The 13,536-nt window shown below is 47.3% G+C and overlaps 1 protein-coding gene across 1 annotated transcript; it reads right to left on the bottom strand.

The window, feature by feature from the left end:
* Positions 1-464: 464 nt before the first annotated feature.
* On the bottom strand, positions 465-6,962 carry LOC116830877 (uncharacterized). The gene is made up of 3 exons (XM_032790536.2): positions 6,696-6,962; positions 5,313-5,343; positions 465-3,313 (listed from the first exon to the last, which is right to left on the bottom strand). The coding sequence occupies exons 1-3, from the start codon at positions 6,909-6,911 to the stop codon at positions 2,859-2,861; spliced, it is 702 nt and encodes a 233-aa protein (XP_032646427.1). The 5' UTR covers positions 6,912-6,962; the 3' UTR covers positions 465-2,858.
* Between the last annotated feature and the right edge of the window lie 6,574 nt (positions 6,963-13,536).

The raw sequence follows: 13,536 nt of genomic DNA on the forward strand, positions 1-13,536 counted from the left end.
ACTGAATTTAGCAGCCAACTGTGAAAATTAGGCCCTTGGTGTCTAAGTGGTCAGCACCCATGGCTCCAACTGAGGTCACTTCTTAAGCGTTAAGCTCAAGATCCATCTGGTTGGAGATGTAGAAGCAAAGGTACCAGTAAAAGTTTTGGCCATGTGACAAACTTACAAAGCCGCATAGGCTCCATCTCCCCAGAACGATCCAGGGCTATTCATTACTGAACTTCTAGTTCTTTATATCTAAAGTCAAACTGAATTTTGACCGACCGCCGGGCGATAGCGGAGAAAGGCTGGGTTAGACAGTGCGGCTTTTTCCAAAGGACGGAAACATCTGCTGGATAATTAACACAGAAAAGCAGATTCTGATCTGCCTCAACTCACATTCTTCCTTTCAACAGTACGACCGGAGAGTTGGGCCCAAAAGGATCAAAGAAACCAGATTATAAAATACAGTGCACGCTCATGCGGACTCTTGAGTATAAATAGTTTATTATTGATGGACACGTCCATTTTAACTGCTGTATCAAAATAAATAAGCAATTTAAAGTGCATACTAAATATATAGTATATATATTCCAGAAGTGTTTTTACAAAACAAGTTAGAGCATATATGACAATAATACACCTGAGTCTTAGCTCTTCCCATGCACATGGTTCAAGCCTTATTTAAATAAATGAGAACAAGTTATTTCCAGCCACCAGAGAACAAGTGTCCTAAAATCAGAGGTTCTCTGCCTATGGGGTCACACCCTTTCACGCGCCTTAGGATGAGGGGAAAGGGAATCCCTAGATGCTTTTTGTAAAGGATGGAAAAGGTTAAGAAACTACTCCTCTAAACTCACTCACGACTGAGTTTACATTAGTTCTTGTGGGTTAACCCACTGGTTGGAAATAAAAATGTATTGCTCATAAATACTTAAACTGTATAGTTATATATTAAATATACCCCAGTATGGAGGAAGAAAATGCATACATCTGAATGTCAGACAAGCTTTCACAGACAGTGTATTAAAAACACACAGGTCTGGAACCACTGTTGCTTTACCTAAGGGGTTCGGAAGAGCATGAGTGCAAGAGAACAGCATTGAGCTATGGAAGTCTTTATTCCAGAAGTGCGAAGTCCCTCCAACTCCAGCTGAAGTCAAGGTGATCTGCAGTCTCATCTCCTTTAATAAAAAGATGAAGGCCCCAATAACTTAGGAGCCAGCACTGTGTGCAGAATAGTATCTTACTCTGAGTAATGCTATTGCAGTGATAGACCCGAGCCTTTGAGAAGTGCAGTTTGAAGTCAAGTTATTGGCATGACTGTAGTTCTCTGTGCAGGGGTTACCAATCCCAAGCATTCAAAATATCATAAGTCAGACTGCACCAAAATTGTGCGCTTGGCTGAAAAAAAATCAGGAGATTTTAAAAGGATATAAATACAATTGGAATTAGTTTTATTTGCTTTCTGGATTTTGCACTTTAGAGGGCCACTTTTTTCCAGCATTTCTCCACAAACTAGAGCTAGAATTGATTTTTGTTAAAACGATTCCTGAGATGTTGATGCATTCACATGACACCAGAGCCTGGGGCTTTAAGAAAAGGACTAAATATCCTAAGACTTGTGATAAAGTCATGAAACTTGGCAACTGTTGTATCTGCTAATTTAAGCATCTCTAAATTGCTTTAAAAATAATCACAATCTTCTTAAATAACTCAGGAAGCCTCTTGTGAAAGCTGTTGCGACCCCCGGCTACGTGACTATTAGGGATTAAATACGTTTTTTAATAATCCCGTTTACGCTGTTTACACATCACTCAGATTGTACAGTGGAAACCAGCTAGTCAATTTCCACCCTGAGCTGACACCACAACCAGGAAATGGAAATTGACGAGACATTGTGCAAGTGAGTAAGACCCAATTTTAGGAGCATGGCAGAAGGCTGCTTAAATTCTAAACGGACTCTTTCCAATTAAGTTTCAAACAGATACATTTTCGTAAGTGTATTTTTAGTAGTAAATTTTTTTGGGGGGAGGGGCCACACAGATGCTGACACTCTCTACTTTAAGATACATAATCACAGAATGCAAAAGATAATGAGTAGGCAAACACCCTCTTGTAACAAATCTGTTGCCTCTTAGGGCTTCATGGTGACAAGCTCAGATAGATCTCAGACCTTTCTACTCCAGAAGAACAGGCCTCAATCTACTTCTACTAAAAGAGAATCTCCAGTAGCTTTCAGCAATATAGGGCCTATGACACATGACTGAGCAGTTGCAATGCCAGCCAACAGTGGGCAATGGCTAAACCACACTGATCAGCACCATACACTAGCCACCATAAGACCAGCAAAGGGATGGCATAATACCACGTGCAGCAATGATCGGATAATCATAATGCTGACAGTCACAGGAATTACTACATCAGTATTAAGGTTGCTGTGTGCCCCAATGGAAATATATCTGTCCATGTCAACATTTAAAGCAACCCCCACACACAAATAAAAAAAAAGCAGCACCGTTCATTCAATCTCCCAGTTGCTTAGAATAAATTACAGAATGTTAAAGAAACACATCATAATAAATATCACTGATCGCTAAAAACAGACCCACGCCGGTTCTTCCGTGTGACAAGCATGCCTCACAGAGTGTTCCTTCCCTTTCAGTCCTGCTTTGAATGGAAACCAGCTGTCGCCACTCAAAGCAACAGTATCATGCCAAAGCTAGCAACACACCGTGTTTTCCCAGTGTCTGCTGCTGGTTGTTACCCTGGGAATTTTGCTAGGTGGAATCTACCCTCACAACCTCTAGCAGAGAGTCTGAGAGAACCAAAGACGATATACTGACTGCCACTCCCACCGCTGAGGTCCTTGCTCCCACCTACTGGTCTGCTGACTCAGCAGAACTAGGTAGCTTAAAGAGGCCAAAGAAGTTGTCTTTTTTGTCGGTTTGGTCCAGCTGCCAGTTCTCGATGTCTGTTTTATTAGTGTCCATCTTCACATAGAGCAAGTCGCCTTTTTTCAGAGGTCGCAGAACCGCCGAGAACTTGGACATGGTCTCTTCTGAATTGGAGGACAAATGCAGAGAGATGGTCAGAACAGGGGTGCGGATGTCCCTGGACTGCTGGTAGATGATCAGTTTGACTGTTTGCGGCTTGCTGCAAGATAACTTATTACCAACGCATTTGACAGCAAGCTGGGCATAGATAAAATAGAGGCCGCCGACCTTCACTTCCAGCTTGTGCAACATGTGGTCGTAGGTGAAGTGGGAGCTGAAAACCACTCCATCAATACCCTGGAGATGATCGAACTCCATTACACTGTCCTTGATTACAGCTGCAGAAACAGGGTAGAAGAGGGAAGGCATGTTAGTCATCTTTGAAGAGGCGGGGATAAAGACTCAGTTTCCACTGCTGCGAAATGGGGAGAATGATCACGCCCTTTGCAAAGCACTGATGAAAAGGGCGATAGAAGAGCTGGGGCCTGCGAAGTATGGGAGTGTGCTAGTGACCTGACTAGTCAACGCATGCATCACAGTGACCTCTGCTGGATGGATTCTTAACTGCTCAACTGTGTGTCCGGCTCTGCACTGACAAGAGCTAATGAGAGATTCTCCTTTAGCGGCAGGGGTTGTCTAACCACTAGACAACACAGCCTCACCCCCATCCTCAGCTCATGGATTTTTCCATGCAGGATGGTGCCATCCTACTGCAGAGCCCTGTGTTATGTCTACCTGCGATCCAGCCCCAGCACAAGCTCCTGGGTCCGAGCCAGGGGGCTTTACAGGCATTCCCTCACACTGGGACTGCTGCCTTACGACTTGATCACATCTGGTTTTAATTTTGCAAGCAGTGAAACCGTTTCCTTCCTGCTCCCATAGGCAGGAGAAGATCACGTGCTGCAGAATATGCTAACATGACTCAAGTCAATCTAGTGGTCTGGACGCTGTTCGCGTGAGCCATGAACAATGTATTCAGAGCTGAAGCACTCTCTAGGGTCCGCTGCTGGCGACACAGCCTAGATTTCTATCTTCACGGCCTTCTCTTTATGCTCTGCCTTAACAGAGCCTTTAGGCAGAGTCAGTATCCTATATGGTCACAGGCCCCATTTCTAGACACCCTGTTGGATTCTCCCAATCATGTGTAACCAAGACAACTGTCATTGACTCTAGGAGGGGTGAGGTGCTCCTGAAATATACAGCAGCAAGCAGTCACTGCTAGGAGAGAAAAAGCCACAATTCACTCTTTGGAGGCTGGGAAATATATCCACACAGCTTTCTAACGATGCATCTGTCCAAGTCAGGAGGCTGGAGAACCCCCCAGAGTTCTAGTGGTTAGGTGAAATACCAAATCAGCCCCACCTCACCATCTGTTTTATGGCTGTTTCACCCAGACAGATCTCAAAAGCACTCACTGCTGGACTCCACCAGCTTTATACTTCAGAATCACTTATGTCTCCCATGGAAATGCTGCCACCTCTGGGGTGGAGCAGAACGGATTTACAAGTGATTTAGGTCACCTCCCTAAATCATCCATTGTGCCCTTGAATTTAACAATTATCTGTTTTACGCCTTCCTCCTCCACCACCTTTGTGTCTGAAAGCTTCACAATACTCCTGTGATAGCCACCCAGCAGTTTCAGAGAGGAAGCAAATGGGGGATCTCACTTATCCAACGGAAAGTAGTCTGTGGTTTAGGTCGGCAGAATATAACTAGAGTGTGAATTTAGTCAACACAGTGAAGGTAGCACTCTACTCCCTGTACGGGATTTTTGCCTAAAGGAGCAGGAGTAGACAAGAATTCGGCTTGGCATTGCATCCAAAGTGTAATGTGGTCTGGGGTTCTGGCTCAGAGGCTAGAGCACCCCTGATTAAATGAAGAACAGGAGTACTTGTGGCACCTTAGAGACCAACAAATGTATTTGAGCATAAGCTTCCGTGGGCTACACAACCCACTTCTTCAGATGCAAACCCAAAACCTGATTAAATGAACACTGGCTCAGTTGGATGGGAGAGCTGTTAAGTATCAGTCCAGATCAAACCTGCTAAGATCTGCAGTGTGCCAGAGACAGATTTCCCTACTGTACAAACAGCATGAGTTTTAGAGTCTCCTTTGATGGACAGATGGGGTGGAGCCTGGGGAATTATCCAGCCCACTGGTATCCTGCCACAGGCGGACAGCAGATACATTGGTTTGTGTATGTCAGCGATGTAAACAACGTATCAGTCTCCCATCCCAGAGCCTCAACAGTATTTAGGTCCCCCAAACTCCCATTTTTCCCCCTTCAGGAAAGGGAAAACAGGAGCCATTAATGTCAAGTAACTGTAAAATACTCACCGCTTGTGGGCATCATCTGGGCACCAGCCTCCTGAAAAGAGGAAAAGAGAGGGTTTGTTTTACAGAAAAAGATGCACTTGACAATGCTCAGAGACCAGCTGTTTTCTGCAAGGGTCAGACAAAATACTACTTCCCTCCCCCCCACCACCACCGCCCCCCCACCCCACCACCTTAGTGAATATGGCAGCACCAACTAGATAATTTAAATTAGACCCAACGGACATAGACTCAAAGGTAGGACCCGGGCTCATGCAAACTTTTGGGGAAGTTGAGATGCAGAACTTGACAGCCGAGATGCTGTCAGCTGGGAATGAAAAGGACTTTCCAGTGGCCTGACGGTCACACAGAGTGACATTTTGCAAAGGCGGGCACTGGGGTTTCTGGGCTGTTGTTTTCCTGTGACGTCCCAGGCCTGGTTTTCAAGTCATGCCTGCAGCCGCTGTTGACTTCAGTTTGTGTCGCAAGTACCTAGCCCCTCTAGAAATTGGGCCCCAAGGTGGCAAGTCGATCCCTGGGTTAAATGGAATCCCAGTCATAGGTGAGGGAACTAGGGGTGCTGCTCCCAGCTTGAAGAGGTTTCCATTATATACAAGGTTTACAGTTTGGGTCAGTGGCTCTCAGCACCACCCACTATGCAAAGTGTTCCAGCACCTCTGCTCGCAGTCCTGCTTAGCTGGCAGGATCTGCTGCGAAATCTAAAGCAACTACTGGCAGCTGACAGAAGATTTAGGGCTTTAAGTGTCACATCCCTAAATCACCCACTGTGCCTAAAATTAAGAATCAGCTACCTCACACCATCCTTCTCCCTCACCTGTAGCATCTGAACACTGCCCAGTACTCCTGTGACATAGGAGAATGGGGAAACTGAGGCAGGGAGCTGAAGTGACTTGCTCAGAGTCATACAGACAGTCTGTGGCAGAGCTGGGAATTCAACGCAGGTCTCCCACAGCCCAGGCCAGGACCCTACCTTCTAGGCCACCCTTCCTCAGCGTACAGCTCCTTGCTCATGAGAAGATTAAGCAATGGCTGTCCAATCAGTGCACTTGGGTATTTACATGTAAAGTGTTGGAGAGGGTTCCCCAAAGGTCTGGTATGGAAAGTGGGAGAGGGGACCCCACAAGGCAGGGAGACAGACAGCTAGCCAAGGGGAGAGACTCTACCCCCACTATCTCCACACCCACAGAGCCCAGCCAGGCAAACAGACCCTCCTCTCCCCAGAGAGACAGATCCCCAGGCTGCCAGGAACAGACAGGCAGGAGGGACTTCCCTAGCCGGACACACAGACCCCTGCCTTGTGGGCAGGGAGACAGAAGGGGCCCCCGTCGCTGTGGCAGACAGACGGGACCGTGGACTTGACAGACGTCTCCCCGCCACCCCCTTTACCTTTCTCATTCTGGACGAGGCTAGGGGAGCCTCCGGGGTCTCCAGCGGCCGGGGCAGGACCCTCCAGGCCGAGAAAAAGGCGAGCGCCAGGAACGCTGCGCCCAGGGCGCACAGCCCCAGCAGCAGGCACCAGTCCAGGCTCCGACAGGGGCAGGCGCGTCGGGAGCCGGCCTGGAGGATGCTCTCGGGGTCCTGGCTGCGCTCTGGAGCCGTCATGGGGGCAGGCGGCTGCTCCCTCCGAGCTGGGGCTGGGATCCGGGGCAGAAATGAGCCAGCGGCGCCGGGCGCACGGGGCTTTATAGGCGCGGGGCGGACCCGGGAGGGAGGCGCCGAGGGAAACGGGAGCGCGGCTGAGAATTTCCACTGACAGCACAGGGGCCAGGAAAGGAAAGACAGCTGCGGGGAAAGTAACCCGCTCATCATGGGGACCGAGACAGACAGAAAAGGGAGGAGGGCAAAAGAATTGACGAGTGTGAAAGGAAGAGGGGATAAGCGAGAGAGGAGGTGTTAGTGTGAAAGAAAGAAAAGGCTGAGATGGGGTGTGGGGGTCGGCAGCCCTTCAGGGGTGCTGTGCCGGGTCTTCATTTGTTCACCCTGATTTAAGGTTTCAGGTGCCAGTAACACATTGTGACGTCTCTAGAAAGTCTCTTTCTCTAAGTCTATAATATAGAACTAAACTATTGCTGTGTGTAAAGTAAATAAGGCTTTTAAAAGGTTTAAGAAGCTTCATTTGAAATTAAATTGCAGAGCCCCCCCCCCCCCCCCGATTGGTGGCCAGGACCTGGGCAGCGGGAGTGCCACTGAAAATCAGCTCGCGTGCCGCCTTCGGCGGCCATGCCATAGGTTGCCTACCCCTGTGGTGGAGGAAGTGGCTGGGCAAAGGGCAGCGTGAGATGGCATGGGAGGGGGCTGGGCAAAGGGAAGGGGGGATGGGCCAAGGGGCATTTGAGATGGCATAGGAGTGGGGGATGGACAAAGGGGAGTGATATGGGAAGTGGAATGGGCCAAGGAGAGCACCCCGGGAATATACCATCTTGCCCTGCTCAAGATGGGCAGTGGTTCACCACTTCAGCGATGGAAAGTAGATACACACCAGCCTTTGCCAGCCTGAGCAGATTTACCCCACACGTCAAACAAACTCACTGGTGAAGAGAAACAAATACATTTACTGATTATAAAAGGTAGATTTTAAGTGATTATAAGTCAAAGTACAAGTCAGATTTGGTCTAATGAAATAAAAGCAAAACGCATTCCAAGCTGATCTTTCAGTGCCCTGACAAACTTAGATGCTTCTCACCACAGGCTGGCTGGCTGCCCTTCAGTCAGGCTCTGCCCTCTGATCAGCACTTCAGTTGCTTGGTGGTGATGTCTGTAGATGGAGGTGGAAGACAGAGGAAGATCCTGGTAAACGTCTCTCCCTTTTATCATGTTCTTTCTTCCCTCTTGGCTTTGTCCCCCCTTCCCCTTCACCCCTTCAGGGTCCGGTGAGCATTACCTCATTGTAGACCCAAACTGATCCAGCGAAGAAGGGTGACTCACTCAAGAGTCCAACAGATCCTTTGTTGCTGCCTAGGCCAGTGTCCTTTGTTCCTGTGAGGCTAGGCCGGGTTTGTCCCATACATGCCCTGATGAGGTGTGAACTGACCTGCTGCTCTTGGAGAGTTTTGCCTGGGCTTGTTTTAAGCCATGAAGACACATTTTCAGCCTCATAACTATATACATGAAATGAGAACCTGTAACATCACTGTAACAATAATGCTCGGTGCATCATGACCCTTCCGAAGAACCCAACATGAAAAACTTTGCTTTGGATACCACACAGTCATGTTATAAGGATGAACATGGGGGTGCAGGGTGTTGCCCCAAGGTACAGAATATCACACCTGTCCCCTTAGTTTACTGCAAGAGTCTCAAAGGCAGTTTGTGTTACAGTTCTCTTGGCATCCAGCCATTAAGGCCATGAGGCAGCGTGCCTCAGTTTCCCCCTCACCCGGCAAACCAGGTTTGTTATGGTTTCTCTGCTGTGGTCTGTTTACAGGTATTAACTGAAAAGTAGCATTATCATAAGGTTTAACATCCATGTCAAAATTCTTATCCCCAAAACTTAACATTAATGCCAACATTTTTATCTCAGATGCACGTTTACAATTATCTTTATGATACCACATCTCTGCTCAGATATTCTAGTTTGAGGTTAGTTTGTTCATTACCCATCGTGTCCTTTGACTCTCTCCCATGTAATCAGTCACTGGCTTTTCCTTCCCTCCAGTGTTTCCCTCTCTGTGGGCTCTTAATTTAATCATGTTTCTGGAATTTTGGGGGTGCCTCCAGGTCTGGCAAGATAGGGGTCCAGGGGGATCCTGCACATTGGCTGGTCCTTTGGGAAATGATCTCCCAATCCCAGGACTGTACATATGCAGAAAATCCAGCTCCCTTCTGAGGTTACTCTGCGTTACCCCCTCCCAGCACTGAGTCCTTCCCTGCCCCTTAGAGGGCTATGATCTGTGCTCTCTGGGTAGGTGTGTTTACCCCTTGACCAAAAGCACCTTTTCCCAGCAGCTTTTCCATAACTGCTCTCAGTGTCTCACCAGCCTGGGGGAAAACACCTCCTTCTCTGTCAGTTGGGTCATTTATGTTCTCACAAACTACCACCTGGCAATTTCCTGGTCTCAACTCCTCTGCTGTCCCAGGCGTTGGAGCTGCATCTTGATGTAAAGAGACAAAGTTACTTTCCAAAAACTTTTCAGAAATAGCATCCTGGAAAACTGGGACCTGGATCGGGGTACCCTCCATCACTCCTTTCTCTGTCCCCGAGCAGTCAGCTGAGTGACTGCTCCCCTCCAGGAAGTCGGTCACACAGTTCCCCTGTCAAAACTGAGTGCCCGGGTGGACAGATGCTGACTCAGCCATTGTGTCCTGGGCATCCTCTCCCAAACGACCAGTGTACCCCCACCCTATTCCTCCCCTAGTTTCCTCCTCTGGGCCCCCTCCTAAGACATATTCCTCTGGGCTCCCTAGGGAGGGGGTCTATCCCTTGTTCAACTACGAACTCTCCTAGCTAACGACTGGGATACTTAATCACTGACAACATCTTTCCTGAGGGCATGTTGCCTTCTGCTGGAAAGGAGCTAGTCTCGGCCACTCCCATACTTAGAAGCACCCTGCTTCCCTGTGTTACAGAGTGATAGGGATCCGCACCCACCTCAGTGGTTTCTGAGATCCCCTGCCCCATCTCTGGGCTCTCCTCTGGGACACATTTCTCTCTGCTCGCTGGAGCCGGATTTGCCTCTGGTTCAGCTGCAACCTGCTGGCATCTAACAACGTGGACAGTTCTCTCCCTGGCAGGCATTGCACCCCCATCCCCATCCCAGCTGCCATGCAGGAATTGGTCTCGACTGTAAAAGTAAAGCAAGAACTCTCAGGAATTTGAAGGGGATTTCAATGGAAACAGTCTCTCCTGTGAGCAAGCGTCAGGCCAGCTGTTACCCTAATAATGCAAGATTTGTAAAAGCGAAAATTGTGTAAGGCGAGTGAAAAAGAACTGTGTGAAAAGTTGTTGAGACCGTATGTTAAATATGGACTGTAAACTATAGTCTAAATAAAAATAAAAAATATATATCACAATAACCTATGTATAAACAAAATGCAGCTGTTGCTTATTATTGTCTGTAACAAAAGGTAGAGATGCTGCTGGAATTGTTTACCTGGAGAGAGACCTGTTTAGATTTCTCCCTCCACGCAACTGCTAAAAATAATAAAGTATCTGACTTTGCTGCACCCAACCAAAGAGTGAAAACTCTGTTTTTCTCCGACACAACCACCCTCCCCCCTGGAAGCATGTGGCTTCCGTCTGCAGAGGAATCATGTGGCTTCCGTCTGCAGAGGAATCGGGGGTCCCAGCATAAAACCCCCTCCTGCTGAAGGTAAATACTTTAACCTGAGCTACATGGAAAAAATCATTACCCAGGAGCAGGTCAAATATCCCTGGCCCCACAGTCAAAACACTTTCCAAACCTTCCCAAACCACATGGATGTTAATGAGTAACAGCAAGCGGGGGAGAGATGGCTCAGTGGCTTGAGCATTGACCTACTAAACTCAGGGTTGTGAGTTTAATCCTTGAAGGAGCCACTTAGTGATTTGGGGCAAAAATCAGTACTTGGTCCTACTAGTAAAGGCAGGGGGCTGGACTCAATGTCCCTTCCAGCTCTATGAGATCTAGGTATAAGCAATCTGCTTTCACTCACCCCTACAATCTCTGCATTTGGCCAGGCAACATACTGGCCTTTAGGACCACACTCTGCTTAACCAGAGAGATCTGGGCCTGTATAACCCTCTGCCCTAAGTGTTCCCTACCATTAATTTGGACAGCTTTAACATGCTCCATATCTGGATCTGCAGAGGCTAACCTCACAGAACCAATGCGATGGGTTTCATTGCTTGGGGAGGTTCTGCAACAAGGACAGCAGAACTAGCATGGGCTGCTGGTTGCCTGCTTCCTCCAAGCACAGGGCATTTCTTCCTCAGGTGATCAGTGAAATTACACTGCTAGCACCTTTTGGGCCCTTCTGCTTTTCCAGGAGGTTTGGGGTGAGGGTTCACAGCTGAAGGATGTTTTTGGGTAAGAGAATGTTTAGGTTCCCAACCCTCTTCTCAGGGGCAAAATGGGATCTTCTCATCCCGTCAGTTTTAAACCCCTCTTTCTGTGGCCTGCCCTCAGTAGATGCCTGAGTCTTTTCAAAGGCATCAGCTAAAAAAGCCACCTCATCCACAGTCGTTACATCTTTATCCCACAGACACTGCTTCACATCAGCCTTACAGACGCTTAGGAAATGCTCTTGCGCAGCGAGAGCCAACATTCCTTCAAAACTTGCCACTTCTTTACTCCTCCCCCATTTTCCTAACCCATCTTTCATTTTATTTACATATTTCGCGTTACTCAGCCCAATATCCCTCTTAAGATTCCTAAATTTACCTCTCTCTGTTTCAGGGGTAATCTGAAAACTTCGCAAAACAGTATCTTTACATTTACAATAGTCTAAAGCATCTTCAATGGGGATTCCATTGAATACATTCCAAGCTTTACCTGTTAATTTCACAACCAGGGTAGGAACTCTCTTATCATCAGGGATTTCACGTCTTACACACAGCCTTAGCTAGTCAGATATTCAGCGGGATCATCCTCTTCACTGTATGCAGGACATAAGTGCTCCTGTTTCTGGATTTTTGGAGTGATGGGACTCGTTGGGGTTGGGGGTTCTGGTTCTGCTTCTCGAGCAGGTCAAGCTGATGGCTTTGCTTTCTTTGTCTTTTTTCTCTGTCTTTTTCTTTTAGCTCCAGCTGTCTCAGTTGTAAAAATCTCTGGTGCTCCAGTGCCTTTTCTGCAACCTGCAGCCTAAAAAGCTCCGGCTTCACAATTGCTTCACTGCTTTCACTCATTTTCCTGCTTTCCTGTTCTTACTTCCCTTTCTCAAAATAAGCAAACAGAAAATAGCAAAACTGCCACCTCCTCCTGACTGTTCTTAGCCGCTGCACTTAAGACTCACTTAAAATCACAAATATCAGTGCTTAAAGTTTGTTGAACTTCACTTGAAGTAAAAAACTGTCTATACCCCTTTCTCGCTGTGCCACTGTGGTGTTATCTGTACTGGTGATCTGCGACGTGACTCCAATCCTCGACTCTGGGAGCCAGCCTTACCCTGCTCTGCTGTGAGAACCCCCAATCCTGGGCTGTTCACACACTGTCTCTAGCATGAAAGCTGCTTGGATTGTGCAACCGAATGACACTAGTCAATATCTCCACTCCCAGACATAACTTTAGGAACCTCCATCTTGCAATGTCCAGTTATGCCCATTAGACACTGCAAGCTTATATGAGTTCATCAATTTAACAAAGAAATTGATATGTACCAGGCTTGTTATCCCAAGGGGAGCCTCTGACACACGCTTCAAACCAAATTCACTGCTTCAGGTAGAATAAACAAACGAATGTATTAACTACAAAAGATTTTAAGTGATTATAAGTCCCAGCACAACTGGGATGGGCTGGATGAATGGACTATAAGGTGGATAGAAAGCTGGCTAGATCGTCAGGCTCAACGGGTAGTCATCAATGGCTCTATGTCTAGTTGGCAGTTGGTATCAAGCGGAGTGCCCCAAGAGTCGGTCCTGGGGCCAGTTTTGTTCAATATCTTCATTAATGATCTGGAGCAGGGGTAGGCAACCTATGGCAGGCATGCCAAAGGCGGCACACGAGTTGATTTTCAGTGGCACTCACACTGCCCGGGTCCTGGCCACCAGTTCCAGAGGGCTCTGCATTTTAATTTAATTTTAAATGAAGCCTCTTAAACATTTTTAAAACCTCATTTACTTTACATACAACAATAGTTTAATTACATATTATAGACTTATCAAAAGAGACCTTCTAAAAAAGTTAAAATGTATTACTGGCACGTGAAACCTTAAATTAGAGGCAATAAATGAAGACTCGGCACAGCACTTCTGAAAAGTTGTTGACCCTGATCTGGAGGACGGCGTGGATTGCACCCTCCAGAACTTTGCCAGATGACACAAGACTAAACTGGGAGGAGTGTAGATACAACTGGAGGGTAGTGATAGGATACAGAGGGACCTAGACAAGATAAGAAATTTGGGCCAAAAGAAATCTGAGGAGGTTCAACAAGGATCAAGTGCAGAGTCCTGCACTTAGGAGGGAAGAATCCCACGCACTGCTACAGGCTGGGACTAAGTGGCTAGGCAGCAGTTCTGCAGGAAAGGACCTAGGGGTTACAGTGGATGAGAAGCTGGATATGAGTCAACAGTGTGCCCTTGTCGCCAAGAATG

The sequence above is a fragment of the Chelonoidis abingdonii genome, chromosome 26, assembly GCF_003597395.2.
Source record: "Chelonoidis abingdonii isolate Lonesome George chromosome 26, CheloAbing_2.0, whole genome shotgun sequence".
In the NCBI taxonomy this organism is placed as follows: domain Eukaryota; kingdom Metazoa; phylum Chordata; order Testudines; family Testudinidae; genus Chelonoidis; species Chelonoidis abingdonii.

Coding starts and splice junctions, on each gene's coding strand:
- LOC116830877 (XM_032790536.2), bottom strand. CDS start 6,911: ATGACGGCTCCAGAGCGCAGCCAGGACCCCGAGAGCATCCTCCAGGCC. Junction 5,344..6,695: donor CCTCGTCCAGAATGAGAAAG/GTAAAGGGGGTG, acceptor TCCTCTTTTCAG/GAGGCTGGTGCCCAGATGAT. Junction 3,314..5,312: donor CCAGATGATGCCCACAAGCG/GTGAGTATTTTA, acceptor CTGTTTCTGCAG/CTGTAATCAAGGACAGTGTA.